Source organism: Colobus angolensis, unplaced genomic scaffold (genome assembly GCF_000951035.1).
Source record: "Colobus angolensis palliatus isolate OR3802 unplaced genomic scaffold, Cang.pa_1.0 Scaffold65, whole genome shotgun sequence".
Classification (NCBI taxonomy): Eukaryota; Metazoa; Chordata; class Mammalia; order Primates; family Cercopithecidae; genus Colobus; species Colobus angolensis.
The window spans coordinates 3,403,781-3,431,228 of record NW_012120154.1 but is presented as its reverse complement, the minus strand read 5'-3'; the positions used below and the strand labels follow the sequence as shown (position 1 = coordinate 3,431,228).

Here is a 27,448-nt window from a genome sequence, read left to right as displayed (position 1 = left end):
AAAAAAAAAAAAGAAAGAAAGAAAAAGAAAAAAAATTGCAAAAATTAGCCGATGTGGTGGTGGGCGCCTGTAGTCCCAGCTACTTGGGAGGCTGAGGCAGGAGAATTGCTTGAACCCAGGAGGCGAAGGTTGAAATCAGCTGAGATTGTGCCACCTCACACTCCAGGCTGGGTGAAAGAGCAAGACTCCCATCTTAAAAAAAAAAAAAAAATGTCAGTAGAGAAAGAGAATACAAGAAGAGGGACATGGAGAAGCATTTTATAATTTGTCAAACTGTGAGCTCTAAGCCCCAAATTTAAAGGGGATAAAAACCTTGCCAGACAAAATACAAGCATGTAATAAATTAATCACTGCAGAATTGGCTCAGGAAAACCATGAAGAGATTTCACAAGGCAAATACACAGCAAATTGCTGAACGAATGATTCAAATAGCAACTGCTCAAGAGCTCAGAAAAGGGAGCAAGATATATGAGCTGAGATTGTCTGCTAAGGCTGCCGGGAAGAGGTGAATTAGAGCGGAGCCTGCAGGCAACAGTTGAACAAGGCAGAAAAGAGGGGCATCTTCCCCAACCTGGGAAGAAAGGCCAGAGTGGGTAGGGGGTTTTGAGATCAGAGTGACAGCTGTGCCATGCAAATTGTTTACAAAGCATTCACACCTGTTTCTCCTTCTAATCTTTTGTTTTTGAGATGGGGTCTGGCTCTCTCACCCAGGCTGGCCTGCAATGGCACAATCTCGGTTTACTGCAACCTCTACCACCTGGGTTCAAGGATTCTCCTGCCTCAGCCTCCTGAGTATCTGGGATTACAGGTGCACACCACCACGCCTGGCTAATTTTTGTGTTTTTAATAGAGACAGGGTTTCACCATGTTGGCCAGGCTGGTCCAGATATATGATCCAGATCTTATACCAACTCCTGACCTCATGATGCACACTCCTTGGCCTCCCAAAGTGCTGGGATTACAAGGGTGAGCCACCTCGCCCAGCCTCTACTTTTAATCTTGACTTTCACGAACACCTGGTGGCAGGCGTCATTTCCCCATTCTACAGGTACCCGAGGCTCAGAGTGAGACAGTGACTTACCCAAGACCTCCCAGCTACAAAATGGCAGAGCCTGGGCTTGAGCTAGCATCGTCATGGGCTGGAAGAGCCACAATCCATGTTAAGGCACCTGGGTTTGGAGACCGCTGTCTTTTTTTTTTTTTTTCCGAGACGGAGTCTTGTTCTGTCGCCCAGGCTGAGTGCAATGGCCTGATCTCAGCTCACCGCAACCTCCCTCTCCCATTTTCAATTCTCCTGCCTCAGGCTCCTGAATAGCTTGGATTACAGGTATGCGCCACCGCACCTGGCCTCAGACTGCTGCTTTTTTTTTTTTTTTTTTTGAGACGGAGTCTCGCTCTGTCGCCCAGGCTGGAGTGCAGTGGCCGGATCTCAGCTCACTGCAAGCTCCGCCTCCCGGGTTTACGCCATTCTCCTGCCTCAGCCTCCCGAGTAGCTGGGACTACAGGCGCCCGCCACCTCGCCCTGCTAGTTTTTTTTTTTTTTTTTTAGTAGAGACGGGGTTTCACCGTGTTAGCCAGGATGGTCTCGATCTCCTGACCTCGTGATCCGCCCATCTCGTCCTCCCAAAGTGCTGGGATTACAGGCTTGAGCCACCGCGCCCGGCCAACTGCTGCTTTTTGAAACCAAAATTCTGGCCTGGAAACAGAGCTTGGTTTTTCCAGCCCTCGCCCTGCCGCTATGATACCAGAGGAAGAGGCTTCCCTGGGCCTCAGTTTCCTTGCCTGCACAATGTGGCTGGCAAGACTTGGTCTCCTCTCACAGGGTGATGGTGAGCTTTAAAATCCTGTGAAAGTGATCTGACTGGAGAGCAGTGGACAGTGGGAAGGCTGTTGCTGTCATGGCATTCTGCACATCTGTCCAGACTCAATTAGCCACCTAAGGAGAGAGTAGGGTGGGGCTTCCATCGGCCGTGGGATATGTGGACAATCATCCTTCTATATCTTTCCTCCATGGCTCCTGGGGCAGCTGGGGAAGCAAGTTGGATGGGCCTGGCCCCATGCTGCTGGATGAGGTGGATGCCTGGCTGTGGCTCTAGGAGAGCCAACCTCCCTCAGGGAACCCAATTTACACGGTAGCAGTGGCAGCAGAGCCTGGCGAGGAGACAAGATTCGGACTCTTCATTTGGGAAGCACTGGGAGCATTTCCCGAGCCTCAGGTACATGGGGACCGTGACCCTCCCTGGGACTCCAGTTGGGCTGCTCCTCAGGACTAAGGAAGGAGGAGGGGGTGTGAGAAATCTTTCACCGTATACCATAGAAAGCATTTAGTTTACCTCAATGGCCTTAGTTTACCTATGGGGAAACTGAGGCACATGAAGGGAGCATGTCCAGTCTGTCCTTAAGAGTAAGACCTACTGAATACACCTCTCCTGACTCTCTGTTTAGTGTTTGGACATTCAAAGACCCCTAGACTAGGCGGCGGGAGTTTCAGGGCTACGATCCAGATCTTATACCAACTGTGTGTGGCCCCGCACAAAATCACTCCTCGCTCTTTGGCACTTAAGTTGGCGAAACTGGGATGGGCTGGGACCTCAAAGGGCCATTCTAGTAGGGGAGTCACAGGCCCAGGTGGTGAAGGGGTGAAAGGGCATGTCTCAGGGTTTATAGTCCACTGAGCCTTGCCGGAGGTAACCCCAGTTCAGGGATGCTTTCGTTGCCACGGCAACCACCGGGTCGGCGCGGGCCCCTGGTGCGGCTGAGGAAGTTGGGACAAATCCTGCCCTTCCCAAGATGGCGGCGGCAGCAGGGCAAAGGGCGGGGTTAGACGCTGTCATCCTGTCCAGACCTTTCCTCTGTTTTCGCTTGTTCCTACTAACGGCGAGCTTCCGCCAATACTTGTTCTTGTTCTTGGTTCCGAGCGTCCCGAGAGCAGGGAAGGGAAGGATTGTCTGCAGGGATTGGAGCAAATATCCAGTGTGGGGAAAGGCGGGACTTCCGCGTCCTGCCGGAAGTGACGTGCAGTAGCGGCCACCGCCAGGTGGAACGGCAGGTGGGTTCAGGTACCAGCCTGGCCCGGACCCGGTTGTGGGACCAACGCTTCCGGTGAGCGACAGAGGCAGCTCCCCAGGGCCTGGAGACCCGTGGGGCGGGCTCTGGGATCTGAGCCTATCGCCCTGGCCTGGAGTTCCCCTTTGTACCTAGTAAGAATCACCTACCCAGCCCCCCACCCGGAGACTGCCCCATCCCACTCCAGAGGGGAAGAGGAGGGCCCTGCTGTCCCGTATGAGGGTGGTGGAGGGAGGGGTGGCGTTGGCATTTATGCACTTCTGTTCCCTAAATCCTATGCTCCTTTCTCTCCCGGATCCAGTTCCCCATTCCCCTACCGAGCTGGGCAGTTAGCCAGCCCACTCCAACTCTCGGAACCATGTTTGCAGACTTGGATTATGACATCGAAGAGGATAAACTGTGAGTATTTTATTCCCCCAAGTTCCAGCAGTATAGGAGCCCCAAGTTCCTCATTTTCCTGGACTTCCCAGTCCCCCAAAGCCTTGCTTCTCAGCGGTGGATCAGGTGTTGTACTGAAGCAGCAGTGGACCCTGCTCTCCCAGGAGCTCACTATTTGTACGGGGCTGTGGACAGTTAAAAGGATAATCACAGCTCGGTGCCATAAGGGCACTATTAGCATGACTTGGTGACAAGAAGAGCAAAGCAGATGGAGCAGTGCTTCTGCTGGGGTGGTCAAGGAAAGCTTCATGGAGGAGGTAGCAATTGAACCAGGTTTTGAAGGTTGAATAGGAATATTGTGGACACACCTTCCTTCCCAACATAGATCGTTAGTAGGACAGATTTTCAAAAATTAGATTTGTCTTCCCATTAGAGTATATCCTCTTTCAGATCAGGGAGTGGGTGCAATGCCTTGCTTTGTGCTCAGCACTTAGTAAGGGGCTTGACGTCAGTAGGTTGTTAGCAAATTTTTTTGAATGAATAAGTGAATCAGCGTGAATACTTATCATAAAACACCAGTCAATGCTAATTTATAGTGGAAACTAAGAGGTAATTGAGCAGTTGAGAGGTGGGAGGTGGACAGTTTAATAGAGGAAGACTCCTTGGAGTAGGTGGCCATCATATTCCATAGATGCCTGATAAGGTGACAAGGACAGAACCTGGCTCAAATCTCAGAGATCGGGCCGGGCACGGTGGCTCAAGCCTGTAATCCCAGCACTTTGGGAGGCCGAGGCGGGCGGATCACAAGGTCAGGAGATCGAGACCATCCTGGCTAACATGGTGAAACCCCGTCTGTACTAAAAAAATACAAAAAACTAGCCAGGCGAGGTGGCGGGCGCCTTTAGTCCCAGCTACTCAGGAGGCTGAGGCAGGAGAATGGCGTAAACCCGGGAGGCGGAGCTTGCAGTGAGCTGAGATCCGGCCACTGCACTCCAGCCTGGGCGACAGAGTGAGACTCCGTCTCAAAAAAAAAAATCTCAGAGATCGGATAAATGAAAGGGAAGGGAGACCTGTTTTTATGGAGTGCCTGCTGTGGACTGGGTTGCTGTTAGCGCCCTCCATGCATGGTTAGAAGAACTCTGATAAGGGTACTCATCCCCATATTATGGATGAGGAAATTGAGATGCACAGAGGGTGACTTACCCAAGTCCCATAGCTGGCTGGGCGTGGTGGCTTAACGCCTGTAATCCCAGCACTTTGGGAGGCTGAGGTGGGCAGATCACCTGAGGTCAGGAGTTAAAGACCAGCCTGGCCAACATGGTGAAACCCCGTCTCTACTAAAAATACAAAAAATATTAGCCAGGCATGGTGGCAGGTGCCTGTAGTCCCAGCTACTCCGGAGGCTGAGGCAGGAGAATCACTTGAACCCCGGGAGGCGGAGGTTGCAGTGAGCCAAGATTGCGCCATTGCACTCCAGCCTGGGCAACAAGAACAAGACTCTGTCTCAAAAGAAACCAAGTTCTGTAGCTGATAAATGGCAGAGCTGGGGTTTGATCCCACATCTGCTTAACTCCAAGAGCTGTGCATGTTCCAGCACAAAATGTTGTTTTGTCCAAGGGAGGGAGAGAAAAAGCTGGGCAGCCAGTGGAGCCCCTCAGGAGTTTTGGAGGGCCCACCCCCTCCAGTCATCCTTCCGCCAGGAGAGTCAGCCTCGCTTGCTTTTCTTTCTAGCGGAATCCCAACTGTGCCTGGGAAGGTGACCCTGCAGAAGGATGCTCAGAACCTGATCGGGATCAGCATTGGAGGAGGGGCCCAGTACTGTCCCTGTCTCTATATCGTCCAGGTATTGGGCGCTTTGGAGGGGGGCACGAGGTACATCCCTACTTGGGCATGACAAAGGCAGGTTCATTTCTCCACGCTGCACAGCTGACTCCTTCTCATTCTTGAGGTCTGACCCTCTCAGAGGGGCTTTCTGATCACCTGCACTGCATTGTTCTGCCCTGTCTTCTCCCCATGTCACTCTGGTTTTTTCCTTCTCGGCACTTAGTACTTGTTATTTGCCCTCTGTCTAGTAGAGTAGACTCTTTGCACTGAGGGCAGTGTCCTGGTTTGCTTTTTCACTGCAGTAAGCACCAGGTACAGTGCCTGGCACATAGTGGACATGCAATAGAAAGTGACTATTGAATCAACAAAACCATCAGCCTTGGGTACTAGCCAAAATGAAGTGTCATAGGAATATGATGAAATAATGGCCTGAGTTCAAATGCAAGCTTCTTCCCTACTTACTAGCAAGTTACTTAATCTCTTTGGGCCTCAGTTTCATCACCTAGAAAGGCAGGATTTAAAACATGTAGACATAATCGTCTCTGGGTTCCTATGAAAAGTCAATAAAACAACATAACACACTAGCACTTAAGAAATGTGCATTGGCCGGGCACAGTGGCTCACGCCTGTAATCCCAGCACTTTGGGAGGCTGAGGTGGGTGGATCACGAGGTCAGGAGTTCGAGACCAGCCTGGCCAACATGGTGAAACCCCGTCTCTACTAAAATACAAAAAATTAGCTGGGCATGGTGGTGCACGCCTATAGTTCCAGCTACTCGGGAGGCTGAGGTAGAAGAATCGCTTGAACCTGGAATGTAGAGGTGGCAGTGAGCTGAGATTGCGCCATTGCATTCTTTGCATTCCAGCCTGGATGACAGAGTGAGACCCTGTTTCAAAAAAAAAAAGAAAAAAAAGAAACATGCATTAAGCAGTAGCTGCTGTTATTTTCCAGGCAGCTGTATATTTTCCCAGATGCTCTACCAGTGGTGAGGAACACTCTTGTGTCTCTCGTAGAGGAAGCTGCGCTGGTGATATTCTGTCCACTGTAACTCAGGAGTGGTGACAGACCTGCTGTGGGGCCTCCTTCACTGTGTGGCTCATCCAAGTCAGTGACCTTGCTGTAGCCTTGGGAAGACCCGTTCTAACCCTCTCAACTGGGTAGCCACTGGTGGCAGATGGGAAACTGGCCTCTGTGAGGATCTTGCTAAGGAGTCATTTGTAGGCTTCGAAGACAGATTCCCAGGATTGACCTGGTCTTGCTTCTGCTCACAGTGCTGCCTCTTTCATGAGCCATTTGGCCTCCTGTGACCCAGGAGGCAGTAGCAAGGCCTCCCCCCTGTAATCTCAGCACTTTGGGAGGCTGAGGCGGGCAGATCACCTGAGGTGAGAAGTTCAAGACCAGCTTGGCCAACATGGTGAAACCCTGTCTCTACTAAAATACAAAAATTAGCCAGGCATGATGGCGGGTGCCTGTAATCCCAGCTACTCGGGAGGCTGAGACAGGAAAGTTGCTTGAACTCAGGAGATGGTGGTTGCAGCGAGCCGAGATCATGCCACTCTACTCTAGCCTGGGCGGCTGAGTGAGACTCCGTCTCGATAATAATAATAATAATAATATAATCAATTTTTTAAAATTCAATTTTGTTTTTATGAAAGTACTATGTGACTTGCCTCTACAAAGTCAAGAGCATTAGAAGTCCTGTGTCAAATAATAGCAAGCCACTGCCCTTCCCCTGCGCACCTCATCTGGCTTTCTCTGTTTCTTCATGCATGGGCTTCCATTTTTCTCAATAGTCTCACTGTGTCGCCCAGGCTTGAGTGCAGTGGTGTAATCATGGGTCACTGCAGCCTTGACCTCCCCAGACTCAGATGATTCTCCCACCTCAGGCTCCAAGTAGCTGGGATTACAGGCACGTGCCACTAAACCTGGCTAATTTTTGTGTATGTTTTGTAGAGACGGGTTTTGCCATGTTGCCCAGGCTTGTCTCAAACTCTTGGGTTCAACTGATCCACCAGCCTTGGCCTCCCAAAGTGCTGGGATTACAGGCATGAGCCACCACTCTCAGCCTATCCTGTTATTTCTTGATCTATCACCTGTAAATATCTATTGACTTTGCCTCGTCCGGTAGATGAGAATTTAGTTCTTCCCTTGACCAGTCTGTTTCCTCTCATCCCACCTTTCCAACATAGTTATTTTTCCATTTTTGGCTAAATTACTATTAGTACAACAGATATTTTGTTCAGGAAATCTTTTCCAAGTGCCTCCTAGGCTCTGTTGTAGACACTAGGGATAAAAAAGTGAAGAAAACAAAGACTCCTCTTGCGGAGCTCTCATTCTAGTTGAAACAACTCTATGTTTAACTTTCCGAGGAATCTGTGTTTCTTTTCTTAATTCAGCCTTTTCTTCTTTTTTGAGAGGGTGGGGGTAATTTCCTGTGTTGTTTTTTTCATTTTGCACTCTCCTTGTTTTCTCAGTATGTTTTCCACAATTTCCCATCTTCTTTTTTTTTTTTTTTGAAATGAAGTCTTGCTCGGTTGCCAGGCTGGAGTGCAATGGCTCAATCTTAGCTCACTGCAACCTCCAGCCCCTGGGTTCAAGTGATTCCCCTGCCTCAGCCTCCCAAGTAGCTGGGATTACAGGCACACGCCACCATGCCTGGCTAATTGTAGTTTTAGTAGAGACAGGGTTTCACCATGTTGGCCAGGCTGGTCTTGAACTCCTGACCTCAAGTGATCTGCCTGCCTCCACCTCCCAAAATGCTGGAATTACAGGCGTGAGCCACTGTGCCTGGCCCCATCTTCTTCAGTCTGTTTTCTGCCCTATAGTTTCTCCCCTTTGTGCCTTCCCCCTGCCCCTCCTCTTTGGATTCCCCCATCTTGGGGGTCCCTTTCCTGGTTTACTCCCTGATCTCCCATGGAGAATATCCTGCTGTAGCTTTCTGAGAAAGGGCACGTGGGGTGTCAGTTTTTTGAGACCTCAGGTCTGCCTGATTTGGTCGTTGTGGTTCCCATATTCCTTTCAGTTGACATTTTGGCTCATCAGATTCAAGAATGAATGTCAAGGTTGACAGTAATTCCTGTGTGAAGCGTGATGGCCTTGTCACATTATCCTTTGCTGTCACATGGCTATTGCCATTCTTATTTGTGAGACTTTATTTGTGATGTGTTTTATTTCCGATCTGTGAGGACTTTGAGGACCTTCTTTTTGTCTCTGGTGTTGGGAAGAGTCGTGATGATAGCTTGCAGGCACAGGCTTTTTTTTATTGTGCCAGATCCTCAGAGGGTGATGTCATTGGGAACACCGTGTCTTTCTTGTCATGTATCTTGATGATGACATCCTGCTTTCTGTATTCTCTGTTCTGTTTTTTTCTATTTTTTTTATTGTGGTAAAATTTACCGTCTTAACTTTTTTTTTTTTTTTTTGAAACAGGATCTTGCTCTGTCGCCCAGGCTGGAGCGCAGTGGCACGATCACGGCTCAACCTCCTGGGCTCAAGCCATCCTCCCACCTCAGCCCCCTGAGTAGCTGGGACTACAAGCGCACACCACCATTCCTGGCTCATTTTTGTATTTTTTTTTTTTTGGTAGAGGCAGAGTTTTGCCATATTGCCCAGGCGATCTTCCCACCTCAGTTTCCCAAAATGCTGGGATTACAGGTGTGCACCACCATGCCCAGCCCTTGGTCTAGTTTTGAATTAGATTGTTTGGTTTTTGTTGTTGAGTTTTAGGAATTCTCTACAAAGCATAATCAGCTAAGAAGAAAAAAAGAAAACAGAGTTTTAGGAATTCTGTATATATTCTGGATATTAATCCCTTATCAAAAATGTGATTTGCAAATATTTTCTCCCATTCTGTGGGTTGCCTTTTTACACTGTTGATAATGTTCTTTTCTTTTCTTCTCTTCTCTTTTTTCTTTCTTTCTTTTTTTTTTTTTGAGACAGAGTCTTACTCTGTTGCCCAGGCTGGAGTACAGTGATGGGATCTCAGCTCACTGCAGCCTCCGTTTCCCAGGCTCAAGCTATCCTCCCACCTCAGCCTCCCAAGTAGCTGGGACTACAGGCGTACACCACCATGCCCAGCTAATTTTTGTATTTTTTGTAGAGACTGTGTTTTGCCACATTGTCCAGGCTGGACGTTGTGTTTTGATGCACCAGTTTGAAAATTTGTTCTATTTATTTAGTTTTTCTTTTATTACTTGGGTCTTAGGTGTCATATCCAAGAAATTACTGTCAAATCGAATGTCGTGAAGCTTTTGGGCTAGGCATTTTTCTGAGTTTTATAGTTTTAACTTTTACATTTAGGTCTTTAATCAATTTTGAGTTAATTGTTATTATTATTATTATTTTGAGACAGAGTCTCATTCTGTTGCTTAGGCTGGAGTGCAGTGACATGATCTTGGCTCACTGCAACCTTTGCCTCTCAGGTTCAAGCAATTCTCCTGCCTCAGCCTCCTGAGTAGCTGGGACTACAGGCGCCCACCACCATGCCAGCTAATTTTTGTATTTTTAATAGAGACAAGGTTTCTCCATGCTGGCCAGGTTAATCTCGAACTTCTGACCTCAGGTGATCTGCCTGCCTTGGCCTTGCAGAGTGTTGGAATTATAGGTGTGAGCCACTGCACCTGGCCTTGAGTTAATTTTTGTATATGGTGTTAGGTAGTGTCAACTTCATTTTTAACATACCATTGTTGAAATGACTGTCCTTCCCCACTGAATGTTCTTGACACCCTTGTCAAAAATCATTTGACACTGGGTGTGGTGGCTCATGCCTGTAATCCCAGCACTTTGGGAGGCCGAGGCAAGTGGATCATCTGAGGTCAGGAGTTCGAGACCAGCCTGACCAACATGGAGAAACCTTGTCTCTACTAAAAATACAAAATTAGCCAGGCGTGGTGGTGCATGCCTATAATCCGAGCTACTCGGGAGGCTGAGGCAGGAGAATTCCTTGAACCTGGGAGGCAGAGGTTGTGGTGAGCAAGATCATACTATTGCACTCCAGCCTGGGCAATGAGAGCGAAACTCTGACTCAAAAAAAAAAAATCATTTGACTGTATATCTGAGGCAGGAGGATTGCTGGAGCCCAGGAGTTCAATGCCACAGTGAGCTGTGATCACGCCACTGCACTCCAGCCCGGGTGGTGAGACGCGTTCTCAAAAAACGAGAGCAGAGGGTAGAGTGGAAGACAGGGCCAGGCAGTGGTCAGGTGTCCTCCCAGGTTCCATCTTAACCCTCCCTTTCTTCCCCCACCACTCTCCTTATGCACCCACAGGTATTTGACAACACCCCAGCAGCCTTGGACGGCACAGTGGCAGCTGGCGATGAGATCACCGGTGTCAATGGCAGGTCAATCAAAGGGAAAACCAAGGTGGAGGTGGCGAAGATGATTCAGGAGGTGAAGGTAAGGGCTGCTGCAGAGCAGGTGTCCAGAAGCAGCCACACATGCTTCTGAGACCTCCAGGCTGCCAGAGGCCCCATCAGGCCTGCAAGGGGGTATCAGCCCTCACCGCCTCCTTCCTTGGCACGTGCAGGGTTAGGGTCACACTCCAGCCTCCCTCGTCCATCCCTCATTCATTCAATAAATAGTAATCGTGCTCCAGGACTTGTGCTGAACCTTGGCAAGAGAGTGGGCAGCAAGACCACAAGGTCCCTGTGAGCTCCCGGGGAGCTGACAGACTCGGAACCATCCCTCAGGCAAGCCCATGTGTCCCAGTCAGCGCTGGAGCTGAAGCTAAAAGTCCAAGGTGATCCTACCTGGGTCAGTAGACACCCAGTAATGTCAGCCGGGTCATGCTGGGCCTGCGAGGGCTGAGAGAGAAGGAAGAGCACCCTTTCCCCATGTTGTAGGAACTTTCGGTCCCACGCAGCCTCCTGGGCTTATTGACACCCAGAGAACCCATGTCCCAGGCCAGCTGATTTTCTGCTCTATGGACCAGAGTCACACACTGTCTGCCCCTGCTTTCCCCCACCCCTGCTGCTACAGGCCCAGGCCTCTCTGCAGGGACACTCCCTCCTGGAATGGCAGGCGGCATCCTGGCCTCTCCCAAAGCGAGCATGCAGCCCCTTTGCCATTTCCTAGCGATGTGGCTGCTAGCGAGTCTCAGGAAACCAATATTGTGAAAGAACTGATGTGCAGGCAGTGCGCAGACGCGGGGTGATTTAGAAGTCTTGGGGGCAGGGGTCCCCACTGTGAGTTGAGCTTGGCCAAGGGTTGCAGCCACCTCCCTCAGCCCTACTTCTGTCCTCCGGGTTCTAGCACCCCGGATAGTCCCCCTTCCTGCCTTAACCCAGGCCAGCCGCTGCTCCATCCTCTCTCCCCTTTATCCTGTCCTGCTCCTGAGTGGTCCCTGCTTCTCTCCTTCCTTGCTGTAGGCAGGAATATTCTCATCCTGTACATTCTCCTATTCCAGCCCCTTTAGCCATAAGACAAATCGGGGCCTGGGGCTGGAGCTTAGAGATCTGCTGTAAAAAGGAAGCAACAAGGCTCATTGAGACCCTAGCTGCCACTCTACATGGCCTGGGTATCACTGCCCCAGCTGCCACTCTACAGGGCCTGGGTATCACTGCCCCAGCTGCCACTCTACACGGCCTGGGTATCACTGCCCCAGCTGCCACTCTACATGGGCCTGGGTATCACTGCCCCAGCTGCCACTCTACATGGCCTGGGTATCACTGCCCCAGCTGCCACTCTACATGGCCTGGGTATCACTGCCCCAGCTGCCACTCTACATGGTCTGGGTATCACTGCCCCAGGCGTAACCTGTTAGGCAGAGGAACTGATCATGGGAACAGGTGCAGGGGGTCTTGTTCTGGCCGAGTTGGGTTGTGTGTGCCCTGTTCGGCAGCCCCTTCCCCCCTCCCCATCTCTGCTCGTCAGGTCCCTCCCTCTCCTCTCAGGCTTGGTCACACCAGCTCCTCAGGTTGCCCGTGAGGACAAGAGCTCTTTGTGTTTGCACACAGCCATGACAAGGATGCAGCATTGGCCCAGCTCCCCTGTTTGGGTGCTGGGCAGGGATTACTCTTCCGTCTTACAGGTGTCCAGAGGCGGGGAGTGACCTGCTTGTGGTCACACAGCTGAACTGGAGCCCGGGCCCGACTCCCACTGCAGCCCGCTTGCCGTGAGCCTACAGCTGCTCCCTGTGGGTGGCCCCTGAGCACGCCTGTGTTTTATTCTGGGGGAGCAGTTCACACCCCACCTCTGACTCTGATCGCATCACTCATTTTGGTTTCCCTTTGGGACTTGATTTTTAAATCCTGTTTTATATTTGGATGAATGTGCTCCCAAGTTCAAGGGTTTTTGGTTTGCAAGGATGAGCGTGAACACAGTAGCCTCCTGTGCTCAGGGAAGTCCTCTTGGGAGAAGCCTGTGTCTCCTGAGCAGTCGTTAGAAAGTGGTTTGTGTCATTCCCTGATTTGAATCAGCCTTGGGAACTGGGGCTGCCCCTGCCCCTTCCCCTTGGTGCCCTAGCACCAGGCACAGAGCAAGTGCTCAGATGTAGCTGTTCAATGAGTAGAGGGATTCCTGGGGATGAGGTGGTTTGCGGGGGAGGAGGGAATAATCAGTGTAGGGAAAGGACACGGCAAAGGCTTGGAGTGTGGTTTCCCTGGGGAGGGAAGAAGGAGAGCCTGACCTGGCCAAAGCACAAGACATCAGAGGCCGGGCTGTGGGCCCTGTGCAGGCCCTGTCCCCACTGATTCCCCAGGGCTTGGATGTAGAGTAGAAACGGAGGGGTCTGGGAGCAGACAGGGTCACAAGGTGGGGCCATGTCACGGCTCTCAGCCTGGCCCCTTACTGGGGCTTAGGATTCTTTTTTTTTTTTTTTTGAGACGGAATCTCATTCTGTCATCCAGGCTGGAGTGCAATGGTGCGATCTCAGCTCACTGCAACCTCCGCCTCCCTGGTTCAAGTGATTCTTGTGCCTCAGTCTCCTGAGTAGCTGGGACTACAGGCACGCGCCACCACACCCAGCTAATTTTTGTATTTTTAGTAGAGATGGGGTTTTGTCATGTTGCTCAGGCTGGTCTTAAACTCCTGACCTCAAGTGATCTGCCCGCCTCAGCCTCCCAAAGTGTTAGGATTACAGGTGTGAGCCACCGTGCCCGGCCTTGGGCTCAGGATTCTCAGGCCAGAACAGTCTTGGCGGGGAAGGGCTCAGGGTCTGGAGCCTCCCTCACTAGTCTGTGTGTGCTGCTCTTCCAGGGGGAGGTGACCATCCACTACAACAAGCTGCAGGCGGACCCCAAGCAGGGCATGTCCCTGGACATTGGTAAGCTGGTCAGAGCAGTTATGGGTGTCCAGCAGCCTCCCTGGATGGGCCCTGGCCCAACGGAGAAGTGCCCCAGCCAGCCCTGCCCTCCCCTTTGTGGCAGGAGAATCCAGAGTTACATGGCTGTGGGCTCTGACTTCTGACCAAGCAAATCTGAAAGGCCTGGGAGGACCCCCAGTGCTCTCCCTGCATCTGTTCCTGTACTCTGTCCCTGGTTTCTCACTCCCCCGTGTTTCACCCCTACCTCCCCACTTCGGCCACCTCCTCTGGGAATTTGCTACCCTAGGGTTGTCCTTTGCAGGCCATCGCCTTGGCTTCCACGGCCCAGGGCCTCCCTCTTCATAAAGGGAGAGCAGCCCAACCCTGGCCTGGCGCCTCATGCCCTCTAGCACGACCGCACTCCTCCCTGGCCTCTCCTGCCCTCAGCTCCCAGGGACTCTGTATCTGAACTGGAGCTCAGGCACTGGGCAGAGGGTCTGCGCCCTGGGATAAGGTCCCTCCTGTTAGAGGGGCTGAGCCTTGGTTCTGTAGAAACTTGAAGAGCTGGAGAGCGGCTTCGAGTCCTCTGGACCGGCCGCTTCACATTACAGATCAAAGCCTGAGACCCAGAGAGGGCTCTGCGGCCCCGAGTGAGCGCACACCCAGGTCTCTCAGCTCCGGAGCCCAGCAGCCCTCTTCGTACACCCTAGGGCCAGAGGCCAAGGGGCTAAGGGCAGACTGGATCTGTCCAGGAGCTTCCTCCGAAACCCTTTCGTTCCAGCACAGGACAAAGTCCCCTTCCCCGGACTAAGCTGGTGAGATGCAGTAATTGAGTCTGGGCTCCGAGCTTCATGGTCATTGATGGCGCCCATGACTTTCAGATAACCAGCCCAGGGGCCCCTCTTCTCCCCTTCCCCTTTATGCGACACCCTAGGTCCTGATGTGATGCAGAGGAGGGAAGAGGCCTCCTTGGCTTCCATTGGCGGGTGCGGAGCCTGGGCGGCACTGGGCTCTCAGGACCACCAGCTGATGTGCAGCAGGCCCTGGGCGAAGCCCTCCGTGTTCAACTGCCCAGACTGCCAGCACCTCTGCGAAGCAGAGGGAATAGGGCAAGGACCTAGGACCTCCCCGCTGGACATTCCCCACTTCACAGCCACCCCCAGCAGTCCTTCTGCCCCCTGTGGGATGCTCCCTGTGAATGGAGGTACGGCTGGGGGCAGGGATGGCCTCTGGGCAGCCACAGACTCACCAGGTCCTTCGTCCCCCGCTCAGTGTTGAAGAAAGTCAAGCACCGGCTGGTGGAGAACATGAGTTCAGGGACTGCAGATGCTCTGGGCCTGAGCCGGGCCATCCTGTGCAATGGTGAGTCCCTTCCCACCCAGCTTGGGCCCCGGGGACTCAAGCCCAGGTTGGGAAGACGGAAGGGGCACCATGGCTGCCCACCAAGCTGCTATGGGTCCCGTGGGCCTGACCCTGGCCTCTGCCCGTGGAGCGGAGAAGTCACCATCTCTGCATCCCCAGAGGCCTCTCCAGCTCCTGGAGTGTCCACAGCTGTCAGCTGGGCTGTCCTAGCCAGTGTCCCTCAGGTCACAGATGGGGAAACAGACTCAGTGTGGGGAGGTGCCTCTGCCCCTGCCCTCAGCCCCCTTACCCCTCACCCCAGCACTCTAGCTGCCCACTTCACGCCTCCTTTGTCCAGGAGGTGGCACTGCTGCCCTTGCCTCAGCAGGTCCTCCCTTCGAGGTGGCTGCCCAGGCGAGCGGGGAGGCGTGTACATGCACATTTACACACACATGCACACATGCGCACACACTTCCCCTCCCCGGGGTGGCCAACGAAACACTCGGTCCCACTCCTACCGTCGCCAGTCCGAGTTTAAAAATAGCAGCAGCTCTGCAGTGTGCGTGTGGGGTAGATATAAATACCTCTAGAAATTGTAGGCTCAGCTGGGCACATTGGGCTTTATTGGCTAGGGAAGTGGGGGTGGGGTCTGAGCTTGTTCCAAATGGTGTACAAAAGTGGCGGCTGCTATTTTCAGCCTCCTGGTGCCTATAAATCCCTGTTACTGTAGTTACCAGCCGTTGAGATGAAATTAGAACTGGTTGTTGTGTTTTTCCCCCCAAACTTTGCAATTTCCCTGGCCTTAAATAGGGTTTCTAAAATTGAAGCTCTCATGATGTCCCATGACCCAGCTAAAAACAACAGCACGATGCTTACATGGCTCCTTTCCTGCCGGCTGGCCGGGTGCTAAGGCTCTGGGGAGCCCAGGCCTGGAGGCCACCGGGTGGCCAGAGCCTCACCAAGACCTCTGCAGTGCTCCCTTCCTCCCCTGACAGCCTGTCGCACAGCTTCCTCCCTGCCCAGAGAGGCCTGGACACAGCCTCTGCTCCTCCCCGCTTCTGCTCAAAAACCCTGACCCAGGTCAGCACAGGAGACTGCGGAGCAGAGAGCGCCCAACTGCCCCACCTCTCCCCTCCCCTGCAGCCCTCACCATCACACCGCTGCCCACCACCCGGCCACCGGGCTGGCTTCTCTGCTGAGCTTTGAGCCTTGAGAGCAAGGCTTGGCTCAAAATGAGCCTGACATGGTGGCTGGCACACAGTAGGTGCTCAAGAAACACCAGTTAAACCAATGAATATGATCACCAAGGCCGCTTCCCAGTGTGAGCTCTCTCAGCCTTCCTGAATTTCCCCTTCCCTCCCCAAGTTGCATTTTCCCTTCTGAGCCATCTGCGTGCTTGGGAGGCAGGGACCACGTCCTGCCTGCGCTGGCGGCCTGGCTGCTCCATCTCCATTCCTATGGCTCCTGCCAGCCTTCCTCCCCGGCTGCCGGCAGGCTTTGTGATAGAAGTGCAGGGGCTTCGCCTGCTAGGCAGGGACCCTCCGCTGGCCATGAGCAGGGCCTAGTCATTTCCAAAACACCTTTGAACCCAGCTGACCTGAGGTGCCAAATCCCCCTCCCTGGGACCCCCGATCTTTCCCATCCTGGTTCTCCTCTGGGGCTGCCTCTCCCCTCCCCAGCCTGGCCCTGGGCCTCCTGTGGCTTGCTGAGCCCACTGACCTCCCCTCTTCTTTGAAACCCCACAGATGGGCTTGTCAAGAGGCTAGAGGAGCTGGAGCGGACCGCCGAGCTGTACAAAGGTGGGTGGGGGGTGGCCTCGTCCTAGCACTGGCTCTACCCCTGGGAGCATGCTGTCAGCAGAGTGGCAGTGGGGGTGCTGGCACTAGGAATACCAACCTACAAAATCCTAGGACCATGGGCATTAAGAGTTCTTAAAAATATATATATACTTCTGAATTTAAAAATAACTGAGGGGCCAGGCGCGGTGGCTCACGCCTGTAATCCCAGCACTTTGGGAGGCTGAGGCGGGCGGATCACTTAAGATCAGGAGTTTGAGACCAGCCTGGCCAACATGGTGAAACCCCAACTCTGCTGAAAATACAAAAATTAGCCAAGCATGATGGCTCGTGCCTGTAATCAGTACTTGAGAGGCTGAGGCATGAGAATCGCTTGAACCACGGAGGCAGTGGTTGCCGTGAGCCAAGATCACACCACTGCACTCTAGTCTGGGCCTTCCTGAGATAGAGCAAGACTCCATCTCAAAAGAAAAAAATCTGACACTCATAAAAATTCAGAGAATAGCACCTGTAAACATGGCGAGAGTCCCCCAGAATCCCATGCTGTCCCAGGGCTAAAGCCCACAGCAGGCTGTGTGCCCCTACATCTTACAAAATCCTGGTGCCCCTGTCTGATGGGGCTGCTCACGGGGTGGGTTGGACTGAGCTTCTACCCCTGGGCTGTGGTTGGGTGGTTGGGAAAGGCTGTGTACCACGTCCTGGCAGAGGCCTTAGGTGGGGTGGGCAGTTGGAGGCCTTGGGTGGGGTGGGCAGTTGGAGGCCTTGGGTGGGGTGGGCAGTTGGAGGCCTTGCCCTGGGCCAGTGTGGTCCCCACCATGCGTCCCCATTTCCATCACTCGGTCTCTCCCACAGGGATGACGGAACACACCAAGAACCTCCTACGGGCCTTTTATGAGCTGTCGCAGACTCACCGGGGTAATGGCATCCCCCAACCTGTGGCGTGACCCTGGGCAGTCCCTGGGGCCTCTCACTCCCGTGCTGAGGTGGGTCAGACCCACAGCGCCTGACCTCAGGCCAGCTCTGGGCTGGGCCTGGTCCCAGGTGCTGGGATTTGCGATGGGCCTGCAGGGAGCGTCTAGATTAGCTGGCCTCTTAAGAGCTGCAACGATGGACAGGCCTCACCCTGTCTTCACACTGCCACTGGCAGTGCACAAGGCCCTTGCTTATTTATATTTCTGACAAACTGTAACTCTGGGCAGGCCGACTGCAGCTGACCCCAGCTATCTGCAGAAAATGAAGCCCAGACTGAGGAAAGGGCCACACCGCTCCCGAGTGGTGGAGCTGGTGTTCCAATCCAGGTGTCTAGACTCGGACCAGTGTTCTGCCTCAGGCGACACCACCTCCTCAAACCTTGACCCAGCCTTCTCTCGCTGGTCCCTCTGGGGAATGAGGGCCAGCTCCCTTGGTGTGTACACTCAGGACTTTCGGGAGAAGAGACCAGCTCTTGGAGGTGTCAGTTCAGTTTCCTCCGGGTGTAGACTCAGCTCCTTCAGGGGGTTTAGACCAGCTCTCTTGGAGGTGTAGACCCTGTGCAGACATTGGCCTCCAGCCTGCCAGGCCTGCTGCCCTGCTTCTCCCCAACAAATCCCTGGCTTCTCCATTAGGGGGCCAAGTAGGGGCAGCCTTCAAGGCAAACTTGTCCTGCAGCCTTTGGGGACGTGTTCTCCGTGATCGGGGTGCGGGAGCCCCAGCCAGCTGCAAGCGAGGCTTTTGTGAAGTTCGCCGATGCCCACCGCAGCATCGAGAAGTTTGGCATTCGGCTTCTGAAAACCATCAAGCCGGTAGGTCCTGTTGAGCACGCGTGTGTCTGGCATGTGAGGGTGGGGAGGGGAGAGTGTGGCTTGCAGAGAAGGTCCGATGCTGGAGTCCTGTGCCTGGGTAGAGCCTCTGGCTCGGTCGCCCACACAGTGGACTGTGGGTGAGTCACTGCGCCTCCTTGGGCCTTGCCATTGACCTCTGGGTGGGCTTCTGACCCTGGCTCGCCACTGAGTCACAGCTTGCCCTGGGCCTGGCACTAGTCTTCTCATCCTTGAGAGAGACAAGGGATCAGGGAGCACTGTCTGGCTCTGACGGTTGAGTCCACCAGCAGGGGTGATGCATCAGTGCCATTCTTGTCACCCTGGCACTCCCTGCCATGACAGCCTCAGCATCTACCCACCTTCTTCCAGATGCTGACGGACCTGAACACGTACCTCAACAAAGCCATCCCAGACACTCGCCTCACTATCAAGAAGTACCTGGACGTGAAGTTTGAGTACCTGGTGAGTAGTCCAGGTGCCCAGGCTGCTAGGGCGAGCGCTCACTCTGGAGATCTGCCCCACTTCAGTCAGCCACGCCGCAGCGAGTGAGGCTAGCCAGAGCCGACAGCATGTCTGCTCGAAGCGTGGGCCCAGGGGCCCAGGGAGGTGCATCCGAAGCCCTGATGCGCCTGCACAAAGAAGCATCTGAGAGCCTGGGGTGGGCATGGCTCTTGCTCTGTGCAGTCTGACCCCTTGGGATTTGTTGCCTTTAAACAATGGGTTAGACTAGGTGAGTGAGTGTAAAGTGGGTGTCAGTGAATGTTCGTGAGTTTTACATTGAATTATTCTATAGTCAAATGAATTGAGAGAAAATGCTCCATTAAGCAAGCCAAGTTTCCTTTGCTGAGCTTTTGATAGGCCCATGTGCAGTGTGAATTTTCAAGGGTCTTCCTAAGCTTCTTTAATGACAGACCCCTTTTTTCCCAAAGCATCTCTTGGGCCTTGAGTTTGGTCAACTCTGGGCCGCCTAAGCCTCAGGCCCTGGTCATCCCCCAGCCTCATGCCTCAGTCACCTGCTGCTGCCCTCTCTGGGACTCCCTGAACACCTGTGCCAGCCTCTCCCGATGCGTGTGGGTGATGGGGGGTGGAGCTGGGGGCCTGGGGTAGGGGCAGCCACTTTGACAGCCTCACCTGTCCCACACAGTCGTACTGCCTGAAGGTGAAGGAGATGGATGACGAGGAATACAGCTGCATTGTGAGTGTTGGAGGGGGTGGGGGGCTCCTACCTTCCCCCACCTGATCTGCCAGGGATAGCAGGTGGCTCAGGCCAACCCAGGAGAGACCAGGGGGACTTGGCTGGACTCTGGTTCCTGGCGATTTGGGGCCACCCTCCCCAGTCCCGCTGGGCCTCGGGGTGCTGGGCACCTGGCGAGGGAACCACTTCCTCAGTCTGGGGGGCTCTTGGAGGGAAAATCGGATTCTCTTCACTCCTACGAGGCACTTTTAAGTTTTTGATGTTTTTGCCGTCGGGATCCATCTTGTGGCCAATGTTCACTGAATGGCAGAGGTGTGGGTTTGGTGTTTTCCTCTCTTCAAAACTATCACTGAGTGCTTCTAAGGAACACTGAAGTCTCAGAAGTGAGGTCTCAGGAATGAGGAACCGCCGTGGCTTTGAAAGCGCGGTGGGGTGCGGGGCGAGGCTGTCCCTGAGCAGGCCCTCCTGTCCCACCCCCGCCCCAGGCCCTAGGCGAGCCCCTTTACCGGGTGAGCACCGGCAACTACGAGTACCGCCTGATCCTGCGCTGCCGCCAGGAGGCGCGCGCCCGCTTCTCCCAGATGCGCAAGGACGTGCTGGAGAAGATGGAACTGCTGGACCAGAAGCACGGTGAGCGCCGCCCTCCTCCCGGTCCGCTCTCCTTTCAGAGGTGGGAAAACTGAGGCCCAGAGGGGTAAGGTACTCACCTGAGGTCTCAGGACCAGGCCACGGCCCAAATGTGAACCCCCTCCAGGAGCCCAGCCAGCTGCCCAGAGTCTGGCCTGGGTGGGACTGGCCGGTGCATGTGGGCTCCGTGGGCGGCCGTCCATGATCCATTTACCCTGCAGCCTCCTGCGTTCCCTGAACTGGGAGCTGGGAGGCCCCGGGCTGGGCAGCCCCTGCCTCCGTCCCTTGCCGGGTCCTGAGGGATCAGGGAATTGCCCGAGTGGGAAGCCCAGAGGAGACCAGAGGTGGGCCGGGTGGGCTGGGAGAGTCTCCTCCCTGAGGCAGGCAGCCAGAGCCCACTGCTGCCTGTCTCCCGACCTCCCACCCCAGTCCAGGACATCGTGTTCCAGCTGCAGCGCCTCGTGTCCACCATGTCTAAGTACTACAACGACTGCTACGCGGTTCTGCGGAATGCTGACGTCTTCCCCATCGAAGTGGACCTGGCGCACACGACACTGGCCTACGGCCTCAACCAGGAGGAGTTCACAGATGGGGAGGACGAGGAGGAGGAGGAGGACACGGCAGCTGGGGAGCCCTCCAGGGATACACGAGGGGCTGCTGGGCCCTTGGACAAGGGTGGAAGCTGGTGTGACTCCTGAGTGCCCTACGGGTATGGCGCCAGGGGCAGGGTGCGTGGGAGGATGGAGCCTGGGAGCGGGGCAGGGCCGCCAAGCAAGGGGGCGACGCATAAAGGCCTGCTGGCTTGGGGTGCCTGCCTCCCTGCTCCTCTGTCCTCTCACAGTGAACCTGGGCTCCAGCCCAGGACAGGCACCAGGGTCATGGCCTGGGACCTGGACACTGGCCCCTCCACCCTCCCTCCCCTCCCAGCTCCCCGGCCAGAGGGAGAGCTTGGTCTCTGGACCTGCCTTAGGAAGGAGAGGGAGGGCAGGAAGGAAAAGAAAGGACTTAGAGGTGGCAGGAGTCCGGGCCCTGCTCCTTGTGGGCACTCGCACTGCCCCCGGAGCCTGCCGGGAGTGGGGCCGGCAGTGGACAGCTGAGGTTGGGGCCGGTGTCTCCTGGGCACCCTTGCCTCGTCCCAGACCAGCCGGTCCAGTCCCCATCACACCTCCGCGGCCTTTATTTATTCTCTTCCCCCAGCTTGGCCACTTCTCTGAAGGAGGGCTGGGCTCTGGGCCTGTATCGAATAAACAAACCTGGATGGCACAGTGGTCGCAGTGGCTTCAGCCCCCTCCTCGTCTGCCCCTCTCCTCCACCATAGTGCCCTCGCTGTGTGTCATGTACGCCTCGCTGAAGCGCTGCAGGGCTAGCACTGTGGTCCCCTTACCGCTGGTGATTTCAGGCTCAGAGAAGGATCCTGCCCAAGGCCACACCATGTGTGGGGACACAGTGGGATTTAACTCAGATCTGTCCTGAAGGCCTGACTTTGCCACCTGCCTCCAAAGCTTTCTGCTTTGTGGAGCCTTTTCTATCTCACCCTCCCCGCCCCCTGCCCCCAATCTGTGACCTTTCTGTGCTTCCAACAGGAAATAAACCTTTGGGGAAGAGAAGGGCAGACATGGAGCCAGGGCGACTGAGCCCCCAAGTAGGGGAGGGTGGTAAGGGGTAAGTGCTGACTCCAGGTGCGCCTGTGCTCCCGGGCAATGGGGAAAGGGCTGTGGGAAGAGAGGTGTGGAGAGAGGCCATGGGGAGTGTCTGCAGAGAGGCAGAAACAGGGCAGCCGCTTCTGCTTCTCCTGGCCAGCCTCGGCCTGGTGTGATCAGTCATAGTGGCCCTTGTCACTCTTAACGTGTTCCAGTTTGGACGATGAATATGGCCATCCTGATAATGGGAGGGGGCAAGAGGGTGTGCGAGGCGGGCTGAGTCCAGGATGGAAAAAGGGTTTGAGCTTTGAGCATACAGTGCTGGGCACAAACCCAAATGGGAGGCTTGGCAAGGGTGGGACATAGAGGAGGGGCCGGCTGTCACCAGGAGCCCACCTGGGTCCCTGCAGAGCCATCAGACAGACCTCACCACGTCCCTGAAGGGGGCAGCCAGAGTGGAGGCCAAGGGCACAGGCTAGAACTGACAGCCTGGGTTCCTGATCGCCCTGGGCCTCAGTTTCCCTATCTGAAGTATGGCACCTACCTCATTGGCTTGTTAGGAGATTAAATGAACATCTAGAAAGGGCTTAGAACAGGGCTTGGCACAGAGTAAGCATTCTTAAGTGTTAAAGTCAAAAGGGCTGGGCGCGGTGGCTCACGCCTATAATCCCAGCACTTTGGGAGGCCAAGGTGGGCGGATCACGAGGTCAGGAGATCAAGACCATCCTGGCTAACAGGGTGAAACCTCGTCTCCACTAAAAATACAGAAAATAAGCTGGGTGTGGTGGCGGGCCCCTGTAGTCCCAGCTACTCCCGAGCCTGAGGCAGGAGAATGGTGTGAACCTGGGAGGCGGAGCTTGCAGTGAGCCGAGCTTGTGCCACTGCACTCCAGCCTGGGCAACAGAGCAAGAGTCCGTTTCAATAAATAAAATAAAATAAACAAAGTCAAATGTAGTCGCTGCTCTAGTGGCACAGGGGAAGCCATAGGCTGTATAAGCAGAAGCTGGCCAGGCATCTGTGAGGCTCCCCAGACCTTCCTGGGGCCTGGATGGAATATGAGGGCCAGCAGGGACCAGTGGGGAGGGGTCCTGGGCTGGGCTGGAAGGCAAGGGGAGTTTGCGGAGGGAAGGCGGCTTCCTCTGCAGGGGCCTGTTCACCACGCTCATGATTCAGAAGGAGGCAAAGAAAGAGGGGGTGTGATGTATGGGAGGAGGATAAATGCGTAGAGGGAATAGATTGCGTCTTGCCAGATTCCTGCACCAGGATTCAAGTGCAGGCGGTCAGATGTCAAAGTGTGAGGGAGATGTGGGACACTCTGTGGGGAGAAGGCAGGTGCTGGGATCAGCAGATGACCTGGCTGCCAGCACAGTGTCCAGAGCAAAAGCCCCTGGCCCTGGACACCCAAGTTTATCCTCTAGGGGGAGAGATGCCCTCTGGGAAGGTGAGGGGACATGGCCACCTAGTGGAAGGCAGCAGGGCCCATGCTGTTACTGAGCGCCTGGTCCCCCCCACCCCACCCCCAGGACCCCAGGGACAGAGTGAGCCCACAGTGAGCAAAGAAAGCAGCCGGGCTGGGATTCAAACCGACCCTGACCCTGGGACTTGGAGCCCTCTCAGACCCCTCGGCCCCCCCGCCTGCAAGCAGCCCCCAACCTTGAGCCCTAGTTGCTGCCAACCCCTCATTCCCTCCACTGGAAAAGGCAGACGCCAGTGAGGGGGGCTTCAGCAGACAGCTCTGAGCAGTGGGGCTGGGCAGGAGCCAGGCACTGTGCCCACCCAGCCCCGTGCCCCTGAGCCCTGTGCCCACCCAGCCCCTTGTGTCTACACCTGGGAACGATGGGTCTCTTCATCCATCTCTGACGCTTCCTCCCAACACTGCCCACCTAGAAGCCGGCTTCGGGGGCCTGGAGAGAGACCTCCCGGACTCCCTCCTGCCACCCCGACCCCCAACTCAGGTGGCAGCCGGAGCCTGGGTGGAGGCGCAGGAACAGAACCTTCTGTCGTTCAGCTGAGCTTTATCAACAGTTTCCTGTTGCTTCATAGCGGCTTCACTGGCAATGGGGCACGGCCTGGTGGAACTTGGGGCACAGATGAGGGAGGCAGTTCCCAGACACCCAAGGGATCAACTGGAGCCCAGACGTGGACCCCGGGAGTGACCACCCCAGACCAGCCTCCCAGTGTTCCAGGCCCTCTGAGACAAGAAGCCGTGTTCCCAAGTCACTGGGCCACCCCACCCAGATGCACCCTGAGTTACACAGACTCGGCAGCCAGCCTCGGCCTCGCGTCTGGTTCTGGTTCTGTGGACTCGCCCCGGGCGCTCAGCACCTCCAGGGCCTCCAAGTTGCCAGGTTCCTCTGCGACGACAGGCAGGGGCTCAGAGTCCCCTTCCGCCTCAGCATCCTCAGTGTCACTGGCTCCGTCCTCAGTGCCTGGGCCTGCTGGGGCAGCTTTAGCACAACGCTGGCAGCAGTTGGTGACGACAGCCATGAAGACCCCGGCCAGGGCCACCTCCGAGCCTGCCAGGTAGAAGATGATCTCGTAGTTCTTCAATGCATCCACCAGGCGGCCTGGGGACGGGGAGAAGGTGGGAGAGGTAAGGCCCTGCGGGGTCCCCCCGCCCTCACTTCCCCGAACTCTCAGGTCAAGGGTGGTGCCACTGACTTGGTGAGGCTCATGGGTGACACACACATGCCCACTCTTTATTCCTGTTTTACAAATGTAAAACCCTATGTGGGTTCTGACATTTGAAACCTTAACAATGTCACTTGCTGTCCCTGGACCTCAATTGCCTAAGTGATATGGGGCTTTTGGTGAGGCGTCCCCTCCTCCCACTGATTCAAGCCCCACAAGTGTCCTGTGACTTGCTTGGCAGTGGTGCATCTGGGGTGGGAGTGGGGAGGGGCCATGGGCTTAGCTCTGCCCTCCTGGGGGCCTCCACCTCTTGCTGTTGCCATATGTAAATGCCCTGGTCCTCAGGGGCTTGACTTAGTCCTCCCACCCTTGTGTCCCAGGAGGCCCATGAGCACCCCAGACCGAGCCATCATCAGCACAGGCGGGGCATGCGGGCCAGTGACTTATTTCCTTCTCTATTTCTCAAGGCTTCTATCACTTGTACATATTACTTTCAAACTTATGAAAATCTCTTTTTTTTTTTTTTTTTTGAGACAGAGTTTCACTCTTGTTGCCCAGGCTAGAGTGCAATGGCACAATTTTGGCTCACTGCAACTTCCGCCTCCCAGGTTCAAGCAATTCTCCTGCTTCAGCCTCCCTAGTATCTGGGATTATAGGCATGTGCCACCACGCCCGGCCAATTTTGTATTTTTAGTAAAGACAGGGTTTCTCCATGTTGGTCAGGCTAATCTCGAACTCCCAACTTCAGGTGACCTGCCTGCCTCGGCCTCCCACAGTGCTGGGATTACAGGCGTGAGCAGCCGTGCCCGGCTGTCTCTCTCTCTTTTATTATGGATTTTCAGAGATGGGGTCTTGCTCTGTTGCCCAGGCTGGTCTTGAACTCCTGGAGCTCAAGGGATCCTCCCAACTTGGCCTCTCAAAGTGCTGGGATTACAGGTGTGAACCACTGCACCTGGCCTCAGGAATTTTCTTATTCTTTTGAGACAGGGTCTCGCACCATTCCCTAGGCTGGAATGTAGTGGTGCCATCTTGGCTCACTGCAACCTCCACCTCCTGGGCTCAAGCCATTCTCCCACTTCGGCCTCCTGAGTAGCTGGAACCAGAGGTGCATGCCACCACACCCCAGCTAATTTTTTTTTTTTTTTTGGTAGAGACAGGGTTTTGCTATGTTGCCCCAGCTGGTTTCAAACGTCTGGCCTCAGCCTCCCAAAGTGTTAGGATTACAGGCATGAGCCACTACACCCGACCAGGAAAATCTCTTAATTGCAAATATTTCCCCCTAAAGTGTGGTTTGTCTGTGCATTCCACCCTCTCTCTAGGTCATTCTCCTCACCGCACACACCTCCTCTGCCCCTCAGAGCCACCCAGATTCACACAAGAAATGGAAGACAGTTCCTTGAGCCCTGGACAGGCTGATTTTGTGGGCTGCCCACACACTGGCACACTGGCTTAGGGGCTTTGCCCTTCTCACTGGGTCAGGTGGGATGACAGAGCTCAGTGAGGGCACTCAAGTTAGCCCAACCCTGAAGGAAGGACGGGCAGCTCACCCCATCTCAGTGCAGCCTGCGCCCCCTGCAAGGTATCCTCCCCATTACTGCACCATTCCACAGCCCTCTGGCCTCTGGGACTCAAAGGCAGGCTCCCTGCTGTTTCAAGGTAACTTGACAAGCCGGGAAGACCCTCGTGTTCCCCACTCCCACCTTTCCAGTTTTGGTTCCTGCCTTGCTTGCATAAGGATGCTGTTCCCCCAAACAAACCCTGCCCCTCCATGCTGTGCCTTCACCTGGGGGATCTTCCAGGAAGCCTTTCCTGACCACCCTCATGAGGATGACTTCCTAAGGGTGACGGTGACAAGTGCCAGCAGGCCATCTGCACACTCAGAGACACCAGTGCTTCTCCTTCTCCCCATCTGCCCGCTGAGCACCCCCACTCTGTTTCGCGTCCCAACACCAGTTTCCCAAAGACACTGTCCCCATTCCAGTCACCATTCTAGATGCACCATTCTAAAGGCGTGGGCATTTAGCATTAGGTACACTGAAGCTCTCATTCTGGGGCTGCAACTTGCGCTAAGCCTCTGTGCCTCAGTTTCCTCATCTGCAAAATGAGAATAAGCACTTGCACTTCAGATGGCCTTGTGCCAGCTACTTGGGATGGCAGACCTGGCCAGCTATCAGTGTTGCTTTATTTCCCGCACCTTCCTCAGCTTTTCTATCCTCACCCAGAGCGGGTGGTCCGGCTTGGAGGAGGGACTAACTGGCCATGAAGGGGAGTCCACACACCCTGCCGCCCGTTCCCCTCATCCCTGGAAGTTCCATCTGAGACGCGGGGAGAGAGCTTCCCTCGGTCTAAGGGGCACTAGGCTCGCCACCCCCTCTTCCCTCGGGGCGCACCGGCAGAGGGAGGTCCGATGAGCACGGCCACGGCCTCCAAGAGCAACACCAGGCCCAGCGCACTGGGGAAGCGGGGCGCGCCCACAGCCGCCATGAGCACCTCGAACTGCAGCGCGCCCACCATGCCGTAGGAGAGGCCGAAGGCGATGCAGAAGGCAACGAGGGCGCCGTAGGAGCGCGCGCGTGCGCTGCTCAGGTCCGTGAGCCCGTTGGCCAGCAGGGCCAGGCTGAAGAGATACGGGACGTGCGGACGCAGGCGCGCCAGGCCCGCCAGGGCGCCGCACGCCGGCCGCGCCACGATGTCCACGAAGCCCACGATGGACAGCAGGAAGGCTGCGTCGGTGTCGGGCACGCCCGCGTCCTTGGCGTAGTTCACCAGCAGGATGGCGGGGACGAAGAGCCCGAGCGCCATCAGGAACTTGGTGACGGCGTACACGGCGAAGGCGCGGTCGGTGCACACTGCCAAGTCCAGCAGGCGCCGGCGGGGCCGGGTCCTGGGGGTTGCCTCGCTCAGCTGCGGC

At 55.1% G+C, this 27,448-nt stretch overlaps 2 protein-coding genes across 4 annotated transcripts in view; one reads left to right on the top strand and one right to left on the bottom strand.

Moving 5' to 3' along the window:
* Positions 1 to 2,389: 2,389 nt before the first annotated feature.
* Positions 2,390 to 21,528, top strand: PICK1 (protein interacting with PRKCA 1). 3 transcript variants are annotated; one of them, XM_011964243.1, is made up of 13 exons: positions 2,390 to 3,049; positions 3,368 to 3,465; positions 5,176 to 5,287; positions 10,535 to 10,663; positions 13,463 to 13,529; positions 14,781 to 14,870; positions 16,595 to 16,648; positions 17,498 to 17,560; positions 18,293 to 18,426; positions 18,814 to 18,906; positions 19,589 to 19,639; positions 20,125 to 20,269; positions 20,696 to 21,528. In XM_011964243.1, the coding sequence occupies exons 2-13, from the start codon at positions 3,425 to 3,427 to the stop codon at positions 20,962 to 20,964; spliced, it is 1,248 nt and encodes a 415-aa protein (XP_011819633.1). In that variant the 5' UTR covers positions 2,390 to 3,049; positions 3,368 to 3,424; the 3' UTR covers positions 20,965 to 21,528. The 3 variants fall into 3 exon arrangements, with proteins under 3 accessions (XP_011819633.1, XP_011819634.1, XP_011819632.1); XM_011964244.1 differs by having other exon boundaries at positions 2,869 to 3,102; XM_011964242.1 differs by having other exon boundaries at positions 2,869 to 3,200.
* A 2,373-nt stretch (positions 21,529 to 23,901) lies between these two features.
* SLC16A8 (solute carrier family 16 (monocarboxylate transporter), member 8) overlaps positions 23,902 to 27,448 on the bottom strand; it is a 6,318-nt gene continuing 2,771 nt past the window's right edge. Inside the window, exons 6-7 of the mRNA XM_011964331.1 lie at positions 26,928 to 27,448; positions 23,902 to 24,473 (exon numbers count right to left, since the gene is read on the bottom strand). Of these exons, the coding sequence (XP_011819721.1) occupies positions 24,157 to 24,473; positions 26,928 to 27,448 (838 nt within the window). The 3' untranslated portion in view covers positions 23,902 to 24,156. The remainder of the gene's footprint in view (positions 24,474 to 26,927) is intronic.

Coding starts and splice junctions, on each gene's coding strand:
- PICK1 (XM_011964243.1), top strand. CDS start 3,425: ATGTTTGCAGACTTGGATTATGACATCGAAGAGGATAAACT. Junction 13,530..14,780: donor GGGCATGTCCCTGGACATTG/GTAAGCTGGTCA, acceptor TCCCCCGCTCAG/TGTTGAAGAAAGTCAAGCAC. Junction 14,871..16,594: donor CCGGGCCATCCTGTGCAATG/GTGAGTCCCTTC, acceptor GAAACCCCACAG/ATGGGCTTGTCAAGAGGCTA.